Genomic DNA, 12,025 nt, shown 5'->3' with positions numbered 1-12,025 from the left:
TGTGACATGCACACATGTGCAGCCATAAGCACCGATTCTGCAAGATGCTGAGACTACAAAACCTTCCAGCAGTGAGCTGTGGTGCTGACGGGTACAGGTTAATGGTTCCTTCTTGCCAAGCAGAAACATAACTCAGGGTTGGGAAGGGGGTGGAATCCGTAACACACGTGAAGATCCTCAGACAAACCTAAGCTGACACCACATTATGACTTTTCAGACTTCATTATCCCTTGGGCTTGGCAAGAAGATCACAGAAGCCTTAAGATCATGTGGGATGAGCCTCAGGCTAGATCTTAGGCATTCATAATTCCAGAGGACACAGCACATACAGCCCAGCTCCAGCGATTCTGCACTGTGCTACAATGCAGGGCAGTGAACAGCAATTCCCTTCCTTGCCTTCTTCCTGCTATCCCACCATTAACTTCTTCCTTGAACACAGTTTTAGCAGCATGAGATGCAACAAACTGCACTATTTATGGAGACCAGGTTGCCAGGACAGGCCCAGGAAAAGAGGTAAAATCCAGGATAGGAAGGCTGTGGCAGGCAAGGGGTCAGCTCTGCCTGCTATCCAGTACTATTAGCTCCCCTGACAACAACAAGGGCTACCAAAGACATGATATCCACAGAAGACAGTCTCCTTTGAACAGACAGGAGCATAACTCAGGTTACCCACACATTTCTACACTGGCTGGAGTTGGATCCCGGATCTCCTGCATCCCATCTAAGACTCATAACCCACCAATGACTTTGGAGTTGATTTATCTCTCAAAACTGTCTGAAAACAGCCTGAAAAGTCTTGAATCTTCCAAGTACAGGACATAAAGTTATTCTGAAACCTCAGAGTTACACAACTAAGAGGAAAATCAAGCCTCATCCCTCCTTGTGCATTAGCCTTCTTTATCCTGCATTCAGACACTCTTCTCTAAGCCATGCACCCTTCCCATATGCCCTAAGCTTCCAGGCTCAGATTCTGGCTCCAGCAGCTCAGAGCAGAGTCCTACACTGCTGAAAGATGACTGCTCAACACTAAGAACAGGTCCTTCCCCTACAGACATTTTCTGAAGCATCTGGAGCAGTTATGCCTTCATGACTGCCACTAAAGAGAGATGGGTCAGACACACATGCAGGATGACAGGTGACATCTGCATTAAGCCAGGTGGGCCAGCTAAAGTTAGCTACAAGTGCCTGGTGGCTCTTCTGCAACAGATCTGTTCTTGCAGAAGCAAATAATCAGTGCCCATTAATAATTACTAGGCTCTGTCTTCGCAATCAAATTGCAGCCCTCAAGATTCCAGCACTCTCTCTTTGCCTCCTAAATACAGCAAGAGTTCATTTCCTTCCTTGCATACCTCTTTTCCAGTGCTGAAGGGGAGGTCTGACTACATTTACCACAGGAAGCAGTAAGTGCTGCATGGCTCTGTGCTAGAAACGGTCCCCAGGGACAGGTGGTGTCCAGAACAGGTATCATGAACCAGAAGAAGTGGCCTCCTATTCTGCCAGCAAAAGAGAACTACCCAAGCAACTTGGTAGTAAATTAAAGGTTAGTAAATCAAACCATTTACAAAGCAGCAAATGAGATGCTTATGAAAGTACAAAGCACTCATGGGCAAACTGTTACTTCCCCTTCACTCTTGTGGCTCCATTTCTGAAGGATGATGGCACAGCTGGTCCATCCCCTTCATCACACTCATGTACCCCCATAGGCTAAACTTTTCCTTCAGGAATCCCAGCAGCAGATTAAAACTCAGCTTATTAAATAAGGCAGTAGTCTAACAAGGGTAATCCACAGATAATTTCACTCATTTAAACCCTATTTTATCTCAACCAAGTAGACTTATTTCCATTTAACAGCCTTAATTCTTTAAGCACTTTCCGGCTCCCAAATTGGCTTCGACAGCAGAATTGACATTCAGCCATCAGTTTCGCATAAAGTTCCATTTAGTCTCTCCAAACCCCTACAGCGTCTGGAGGTGCAAGAGGAATTCATTAGTGGTGACCTTGGGAAAATGAGGCATCCCTCCCTGCAGCCTCCTTACATCCACAGTCCTCATTTGGCAGGGGTCAAGTCAGAGCTGGCAATCATGGGGCTAAGCTGCTCCTGCACTGCAGATCCCCCCCTGTGGCTTCCTTTTCACTCCATGCTCAAGTCCACCTTTGTGCCGACACATGAGCATCTGCCACCTTTGCTTCTCTGGCAGCATCCCCTTGGATGGCTTTCGCAGCATCCAGGCTGAGGGCACCCATTTATCCTGCCTTCTCGCAGCTAGTTTAGGTATGGATTATGGCTTGGATGCTGCTCCCTTTCTCTCCCACATGCACGCTGCTTCTTCCTCTGCCATCAGCACAGACTACAGCTCTGCTTGCCACAGCTGACATCCAACAGAAAAGCAAAATCCATTCTTGCACATTCTTCCATCCTTCCCTTCTCCCTCACCATTTTCGCAGCAAGCTCAACCAGCGGCTCCAACCTCATCACAATGAGGTCTCCGTGAGGGAGAAGGGACGAACAAAGCCAGAAGCAAGGCTTTGCAGGAAAGGCAGGACCTGCTCCTTGCAGAGGCTGGAGCCCCGTGTAGGGCACAGCAGCACAGAGGGAGCTTTGTCAACAGGTTGTTCTCTGCTTCAAAGACTGGGACTTCTTCAAATGCTATAGGTTCAAAACACCTGGGGCTTCTGAATCTAAGCCAGGACAACCTGGGCTTTTAGCTTTACAGGGTATGTTTATCTTAAACTGAGCCATGAGCAATCAGCTGCAGAGGGGACTCTTGACGTAAGAGCCCTGTCAGGCCAAAAGCACCTTTCCTGGGAAGGCTGCCCAACAGCCCTGCAGTGCCTAACACTTGCAAGAGGTCTTCAACACCTCACTGAGTTGAGTGCTGCACGCACTGCATCCAGGAAAGCAGGCCCCTGAGCTTGCAGTCCACCCACCTACGGAACAAGGACAAGTGAGCTTGCCAAGAGCTACACAGCAGGAGAAGGAGGAATAAACACCTGAGCACAAGGCATATTGCTCCAAACAGAAAGAAACCCTACCTTACATTCAGCGTGAGGCTCTCAGCTCTGCTCCAACAGACTGTTACAATCTAGAGTTGCCTTGCTGTCTTCCTCCTCCCATCTGCTATCCTTCAGCTTGCCTTCTCAGAAAGGTTGTAATAGCTTGTAGGTAAATACCTCAGCTTTATCTCAATCCACCTTTAGACACTTGGGTTGCTACCTTAATCTGCAAGGCTATCCTCCACCTCACTTCACATACCATTATGGTCACTAGAGATACGCACCTCCTGAAAAGCAGGAAACCATGTTCTTCAGCCCTGTATCCACAGGTGCCCCATCCTCAGTAATCAGCCTTATAACTGCTCCCTGCCCTCCCACAGGTGCTGCCTGGATGGAAGGCTTGCTTCTCCTGTGTGCTTAATCACATTTTATAACTCAACCCAGCTCCTGTCCACATCCAAAGTCAATCTCCTGTTCAGTTCAGATGGTTCTTTAAATGCAAGTTGATTGGCCCATGGGGAGGAACAAAACTGAAGCTCAAAGTACTGCTGATGCTGTCACTAAGTTTTCAGGTGCTCTGAGCTGCCGAGACAGCTGCTCTCTATCAAGTGAGCATTGCTTTGCAGTGTGATGGCACTCATTCCAGCAAGGGACTGCTAAGGATATTGAATTCAGGCTTATTCTGCAGCAAAATGAAGCTCAGCATAGGGTGTGTGAAATCCATCCTTCCTCAACTGCCCACACAGATAGCCAAGGGCAAGTGGCTGGGCAGCAGTAATCTGTAATGCAGACTAAGGCACAAACCTATCTCACGCTGCACTGGAGCTTTCTGCAGAAAATCCAGTTTTGCTGAATTTGGCTCGGAGTTGGAATTCATTTTGGCAGCTGTTAGGCAGGGAACCAAGCATCTTTCATTCATGTAATTGGCTTTTTTTATTCATATATACATATGAAAAAATAATGAAAGAAATTACAGAGTAGCTCCTGCTATTGGCTTTCACTCTGTGAAACAAAAAGATCTGTATTAAGAATGGCTCAGCAGCTACCTACACTAACTGCTGCCCAGGGGCAGGAACAGTATTTAGATATAAAACAAGTTATATGGCTTTCAGATCCTGATCCTTGGCTCTGGCAGAGTCAACGTTCAGGAACAGAAGCAAAGAATCAAACCTCTGAAGCCAAACCTGTACATGCACCTACCCACGTCCATCCTCTGTGTCTTGCCCCATGAGTACACAAGATTGTGCCTGTGAGACAGATATATATGGCCTTTATAGTGACCAGCCCCTCTCTCCCTGGCTCCTCTCCTTACAGGACATTATCCCCTTCCTGCTGTATTAGCACCTAGCTAGCAGCCAGTCACCTTCCAGATCTCTAAGGCAGTACCAGCACAGGGCAGCAGTTGGCTGCTGTGCCCTGGCACATCACAGTTGTACCTGTGCTGGTGAGCAAATAGCTCTCATCAAACAAGCAAATGTAAAAACAGAGCTCTGTGCTGATTTGCTGCTTTAGCAACACGGCTCTTTTCCTGAGCTACCAGCTGACTTGCCCGTGCAGATGCTCTACAGAGATCTGTATCTATATAGTACGTATGTGAGTATATAATGAACCAAAACAAAGGTTAAGGTCTCTTGGGATGCACTGTGTAGCCTGCCTCTCAGACATTATGATCAGATCAGTAAAAACAACTCTGCCACAGGGGTGCAAAACATGCAAGAGATGGTGTGTCTCGCTGAATCCACACCTCTCTTCATTCCATGCCCTGTAGCATTGATCCAAGATACAAATCTGCTTAATATTTATTATTCATATTATTATAGTGCCAGATTTCTTAGTACACCAGGAGCTTATTATGCTTTAAGTAGCAAAACCACAGCCTGGAGAGACACAAACCCTTTCCACACTGATCTATGTAAGGCAAGGGGTGCTGCCTTTATGGGCAATGCTGCCACAGACACCTTCCTCCTGCAGAGCCACCAGCAGCAAGGCAGGTCACCCCACTTTGCACCAAACCCCTCTTTCTTTCATGAAGGCTCCCTGGAGCATGTGGCTTAGTCCATTTTAAGCCAAACGCATTCAACCTTGATCACAAGCAATTCATGTAGAAACCTCTATGGTGGAGAAAACCATCAATCCCTCCCTCTTTGGTACCCAGTCCTCGGTCAGCATGCCAAATAGGCCCCTCGCTGTTTAAAATCCAAGCAAAATGAAGCCGAGATGCAGGACTCCTACATCCCTCAAGTACTCAACCGGATTCCCACTCTTTCTCCCAGGGATCCTCGCTGGGAAGCGCTCACTTTCCTCCTGCAGTTTTCCCTCACACTTCCACGGTGCTAATGAGCCTCCTTGTCTGCAGGCAGAGAAACCACCCAGCACATCCCCAAGGAAACTCATGTTCTCAGAGCCAGAGGGAACAGCAGGCAAGCCCCTGCCTGCACACAGTGACCACCCAGCGGCTGCGTTCTCCTCATGTACCAACAGCCAGAACGCACTGCCCTAGCATCCATCAAAAGCATCCAAGAAAACCTCTTTCCACTGGATCTCAGAAAAGAATGGGATAGATAAGAGACCGCAGCACCACCAGCAGCATGCAGACCCTCTCTTTGAACAGCTTCAGTTCCCTTTACCTGAAACAAACAACTCCTTTTATCCTAGAAGCAGCTTCCATGGATGAGTTGCCTTTGCTCACTCAGGGCAGGGAAGGTATGACTACGAGAGGGGCACTGTTAGCCACTCTTCCTAGCACTGTAGCACAGCAGTACCTCGGGAGAACTGTGAAGAATCAAGGGCAAGTCTAGACAAGGCATTGCTGAAAGGGCCTACATCTTATATGGGTAACTTGTGAAACTAAATATTTATGCACAAGAACTTCGAACATATAAATAAAATATCACTCTCCTGGAAGAATAATGAAAACAAAATTAAAAGGGCAAACAGTTAAATGGATATTGCAGTTTTCTCTACCTTTCATCACTCTTCAGCAGCAAGTGGCGAATAACTATGAATCTACTTTAGCTTAATGAACTCAACTGGGCCTTTTTAATACTGGGGGAAACAGATATTGTTTCAGCCAGATAAATATACTACATCATGCATCAACAAAGATGTGGATACCTCTCTTCCTCCTGCACAGTTCTCTATCTCTTTAGAGTCTCAGAGCCTAGTAAAGTCCTGAACAAAATGGGAAAGCCTTTTAAAAACCACCAGATCAATACAAGCCAAACCCTAGGTACAAGTGCTGAAATGAGCCCAGTGAGGTACGAATCGAGCAGAGGGCAGAACTGAAACTCAGGCACCCAGTAGCACTTCCCAGCTCCAAGGTGTGCTGGTGGGGCACATCGCAGGGCAAGTCTTTACTACGTGGGCTTGAGGGGAGCCATGGGGCACCCCAGGCAAGCCTCTAGCTTAGGTCCCTAGGGACTAGGACCACAACATACCCATGGGAAGCATCTACCCACGTTTAGCATGAACCTAGCTGCAGCCCATACCTGCCTCTGTCACCACAGCATGAGGACAGCCCTCTGTTCATTCTCCCGATGCAACTCTACAAACGTAATGCAGTTAACTCATTCAATGTCCCTTGTGCCCAACAGATACCCCTCAACCTGCCCCCCAGAGCAGCTACACCCTCCTCCCACCCCACTTCTCAAGCCAGGCTGATATTATCACAGTCCAAACACAATGGGACTCGAAAGCATGTGTCACACATCCCACGAGTGCTGGTACAGGTACAGCGTCGGGCGCTGGCACCCCATAGCTCACAATGGCTTATTTTTAAGGCTATTTAAGGATTATTTTTAATCCTTTGAAAGCAGTTAGGTCCAAGCACAGAGAAGCCAGCTAATCTCACATGTCTCAGTGAAACGCTCTGTTTTCTAGCCCAGTTCTTCCCGTCCAGCCTGCTGCCTTCTGGTGAGGAGTCATGAGCTGAGCCACGTCCTGCATAGGCAGTACCTAAAGCCTCTGCTCCCAGCCCTGCTGGGAGAGTTGGCCAGAGACAGCATCACCTAACCCCTACCAGAAGCTTTGTTTTCTTTAACATTATCCATGATTACAAGAGGAAAGGTTTTCCAGCAACAGCACCACCATGTGAGACTTGGAGATTGTTTCTTTGCTTTCAGCTGATCGCAGCAGCCTTGCTAGTTTCAAAGCCAGGGTAAGGCCATTTCTCTGCTGGGTAATAGCAAATTGGTGGAGAGCAGTTTAATGCAGTTGCATTGATATTGTCCACAAAGGCCTTGGGCATGCCAGAAAGCAACGCTGCATACTGCAAGGAGTTTATGCTTTGTTTACATTAATGCGCTCCTCCACTTCCAGGCAGGTGAGAGAAGTGGAGTTTCAGGCCATGCCAGCTAGCTGCAACTGGGATACAGGGCTAGGAGGGCTGGCACAAACCAACCTGCCACAAAGCCATAGCTCTGCCTGCCATAAAGGGCACAGTCATGTTTCTTCCTATCTCAGAACGCGCTCGCTGGGTCTAACATCAACACTTTTCTGTTACAGCATCCAGGGGATCAGCTGCACCTTCATCCTGGCACCATCACCCTTCCAAATGTTGATGTTTAATAGTGTGCTGCCTTGTGGGATCTTCTCTGCAATGCCTTAGGAGAATTATGTATATCCTCTGGGAGCTGGGGAAGCTGAACTAAATGGTCCGCAATTTTCTTCATGGCCATTATCGTTCATTTTTGCCTTACACACTTTTAACGTTCAGTGTTTCTCCTCTGCCCCCTGTCCTCACACACCAGTGTACAAAGTGTGCTGGACAGGGCGGCACACTGTGCAGCTATGGGCACTTCAGCTCACTGAACACATAAGTGCCTCAGGAGAGTAATTTTGCAGGGATGCAAGGCCACAGAAATGATGCTCTGCTATACCGGTCTGACAGGCAGGAAATAGAAGGGCACTATGCAATCACAGTGATGCAGAAAAGCTGGATGCACGTCTCCAGTCTGTCTCTTCCACAAGCTTCAGTATGCACAGCTAAATGTCAGCCCTTTCCCATGACTCCACATGCTCTGGAGGATCCCAAGAACATCTTCCTGACATTATAGTTCCATGATCTGAATAGATGTAGGAGATCCAAAGCCCTTTAGTTACTCTAGACTTTTGGAAACATGCCTAGAAACAAGGCCAAATGTCCCAGGCTGGCACTTCTAGTCCCGCCACCAGTTCAGACTCCATAGAGACTTCAACCACATATTGCTTCTCTGATGGATGAAACCCTACCACAAGCCCTGGGACAGCAGCGCAGGTTGTTCAGTGGGTATGGGATAGAAGAACACCAAGTTTCACCAAACAAAATACCCTTCATGCTAGAGCTGCATCTTGCTTTTTGTATGAAGTTTGTAGAGTTAGGGGGAAGAGGGAGGGAAGGGATTTGAACACAGGCAATTACAGAAAAGAGCACTTTAAAGAGCTGCAGGGCCGAAGGAGGCCTTGCAAGGAGTTTGGCAGTAGACTGTATATCAGTGCTACTGAATGTACTGCTAGTTAGGGCAATGCCATGTATAAACTACAACAGTGGCTTGTATATGAATTTTCAACGAGCTGTTAGTACACCCAATGAATCCAGCCCAAGAATACCAATTTAGAGCGGTGTCAGCCTGCTCCATAAGATCAAGTAAATAACTCCGTAAATAACTCAAGTAAATTTCCTGGCACTTTATTGAGCATGAACAAGCAACCCAACAAACAGAAAAACCTCAGAATTACTTCTCCAGCCACTACATGCTGCAGGAAACCAGAGCTAGGGGAGATGCTGGCCCAGAGCGCACCGCACCAGCCATCTCCTTGCCTGCCACTGGGACAGGCAGGAGGGAGCTATGTCTCTCCTGCTGTTGGCATGGTTGGATGCAAGGGCACACACTGGGGAAGGACCAGCTACTGGGATTTGCTCCCAGGACATTTAGGTAGGATGTATATTGTCTCTTTTCAAGGGCTACAGCAGGTATTGAGGCAATTCATTACACACCTCCTGGAGCTCCTGAAAACTCCTGAGAACATGCCCATTCCTGCCTGCTTTTTCACACCCTGATCCCAATCAGCTTTTGAGCATCTACAGAGTCATATTTCACCAAGACAGGGCAGGTAATCTGATTGATAAACAGACGACGCTCTTAAGGACACTATTTGGGATAAGACATGTGGGTTAGTGGTTTTCCCCCACACACCGTGTCCTAGGGGACCTGCTCCAGGATTGGATCAGAAAGGAACACACAGAGTTTAAGGCTGAAAAAAACCCAGAGGTTTTTACCGATGTTTTTCCCTGTGTATCAAGAAACAGAATATACAATAGTCTACGGATTGCTCCTATGCATGCCAGCATCCCAGGGAAGGTCACCCTGCAGCCTCTATTCTGCTCACTTTCTTGCAGAGATTGTGCCTCTAAAGCTCACCGCAATGCAACACTCGTTGTTGGTCCTGGCCAGGCTAGCAGCGTTTCCTGTCACTGTGTGCTCAAAGATTAAGCAATCTGCTGCCTAGAAACTCCACTGAGAAGTATCTGGGCGAAGATCCACCCCAAACCCCAAGAAAGCAGCAGTAGGGAAGCTCAGTGCTTAGTCTAAAAGCCAAGTGCCCCTGACTCAGCACCATCATGCCTCCTCCTACCCTGGAAGCCAAGCGCAGCAGGCAATAATCTCTTCTAGCAACTTGAAGAACCCAAACACGACATGGCCTATGTTCACTTCACATTACTAATCATACAACTGTGCATTTGAGCAGCCCATTACCAGATGGGTTTCAGAACAATTTTGAATGTTAGCTTGCATTTTCTTTGAACATTTAAATGTTCATGCTGGCCTGTTTTCCTTTCTTATGCAGTGCATTGATTTATGTTGCTAGATACCGTATCTCCCTGCCTTGCCAAAAGCATGCATTTGGGAATGATTTCAGGGCTGCTAGTAATATTTTTTCTGTCCTTTTATTCTGTACTTTATTTTTATTAACTTTTTTGCTGGAAAGATTGTTAAAATAAAAGCATCTCCTGAAGAAACAAAGCTAAAACCCCAACCCCGCCCTCAGGCCTTTGCCCATCTACTTCGGGCACCATTTTCAGAGCAGTTAGCTCTGAGGCCAAGAGCAGAACAAAAGCAGCAGATATGTACTGACATACCTATCCAAGCTTTCCCTCCCTCAGGAAATCTATGTGTGGGAATCAGCCAGGTCCATGATCAGGACTCCAGATGTCCCGTTCTTCTGAGGCAGGAGGTGACTGAAGACACTTGGCTGCGTGGTCTCTGGCCCCTCATATTTAACACTCTCCGTCCCCTTAACAAACAGACACCCTGGCTTGTTCTTGCCTGCCCTCAGAGATCCGCACTGACATAGATCACAGCAGCCACCATCAACTCCACTGGGGAGCCCTGAGCATGCACCAGGGTGAGACCTGGAAGGCAGCAGCTAATCCCGCCTGGTAGCTGCCCCCAGTGCAATGCAGCACAGATTTTCATTGCCAGCCCTCAACCAGGAACACAAAAGCACATTTCCACCTCTCTCCAACACCTTCCCATCTGGGTTGCACAGCTCCCAGACTGGTTTGCATCCCAGCGCTGCTGGGGGAGCTCCCCTTCCCCTCGCATTCCCAAACACCCACAGCACTTTGCCCATGAAAGATGGTTGGGGCACAAGGTACCATGAAGGCTCTTTCACCCTCAGCATGCTGATAACACACTGTCCATCCCCAACCCTGTCTGCTCGCTCAGGTAGGGGATCTGCCCATCAATGTGAAATGCAGCCTGCGGAGCTGAGGCTATGCAGCACGAGTGCTCCACATGAATCACAGTTGCCAGGGATATAAAACACCAGGCACCCTTCCCAAACTCCTGCCAGCACAGACCCTCCTTTGCTATATTTCTGAGCTGCTCCATGCTCCACTAGCAGAGGGGAGAAGTAATTTTACTTCAAGTGTCACCTCTGAAAGTTGCAAGTGGGGGCAGGAATAGATGAGTTTATCTGCAACAAATGGTTAATACAACCAGGTAGTAGCTCCAGAACAGTCAGGAAGAGGTTTTCCTTTCTAAACAACAGAGTAAAGTGTCAATAATGTGAAGCAAGTTTCATTACAAGGTTCTGAATGCTCATCCGCACAGGCAGCAAGCAAAGATGATGGTGCCTCTTCTTGAACACTGATAAAGCCAGAAGGGGACCAATTGCATAAGGCTTTCTTACAAAGAAAGCGGCACTGCTTCGCTAGGTTTGGTTTGGACTCAAACACTTCTTGCTCATCCATGTGGGGACAAATCAACTTGCAACAGAAAACCAGTTCCTTTTGTGTGGAGCTTAGGAGAGCATCAAGCAGAGCCTGGGGAAAGTTTCACTCCTCAGTGCCTCTTTGATGAGTGGCTTTCACTTCAGATTATACAGAAAGATTCCCATCAGGTAGAACAACGACCATAAAAATCAATGCAAATACACCCACTATAAACTGCATTTCATTTACAACATCTCAGCCCCACCTGAACAGTGAGCAAACCACCAAGGCAGAGAGCCCAGCCAACAGAGGCAAGGCTTGGCACCCTTGGTCCAAGCATTTCTCCACAGAGTGGCTCAAACAATGAGTAGAAGGATGGTTAAGCACAGGTCAGAGCAAGCTTTGTACTCACCGATCCTCAGGGAATGGGGACTGGCAGCGATCCTCATCAGCCACAGCAGAAGGAGCACCAGAGGCGCCAAGACACGGGGCATCTTCCATAAATCCTCATGGAGCCCTTTGGTGGTCTGGGCATGACATAACTCTCTGTAGAGAGAACACAAAGCACCGTGAGCACCTCTGCTCTTGAACCAGAGGCTCAGCAGGATGACACTGCTTTACACTTGCCAAGCACTTGGGACAAAGAGTCTATTTACCAAAGGAGGAGGAGGAGGAGGAAGCTATTTACAGACTATGAGTTATTCAGAAGAGCTTCCAACAAAAAAAATAAATGGAAGCAAAACAAGGAAAAGTCCGAATGTTTCATTTTGGCACTTTTAGCATTGCCACAAAAACAAGTGGAAATCAATACTGAGTCAGATCTTTAATTTCTCTTTC

General features: G+C 47.7%; 1 protein-coding gene across 1 annotated transcript in view; it reads right to left on the bottom strand.

Moving 5' to 3' along the window:
- GRIK4 (glutamate ionotropic receptor kainate type subunit 4) overlaps positions 1-11,697 on the bottom strand; it is a gene marked incomplete at its 3' end in the record, with an annotated part of 117,892 nt that extends 106,195 nt beyond the window's left edge. Inside the window, exon 1 of the mRNA XM_080631588.1 lies at positions 11,601-11,697. Within this exon, the coding sequence (XP_080487714.1) occupies positions 11,601-11,682 (82 nt within the window). The 5' untranslated portion in view covers positions 11,683-11,697. The remainder of the gene's footprint in view (positions 1-11,600) is intronic.
- Positions 11,698-12,025: the final 328 nt, after the last annotated feature.

This window comes from Psittacula echo, assembly GCF_963264785.1.
Source record: "Psittacula echo genome assembly, chromosome: 18".
Lineage (NCBI taxonomy): Eukaryota > Metazoa > Chordata > Aves > Psittaciformes > Psittacidae > Psittacula > Psittacula echo.
Note: the sequence above shows the minus strand (reverse complement) of the source record. Positions and strands in the feature narration are given on the sequence as shown.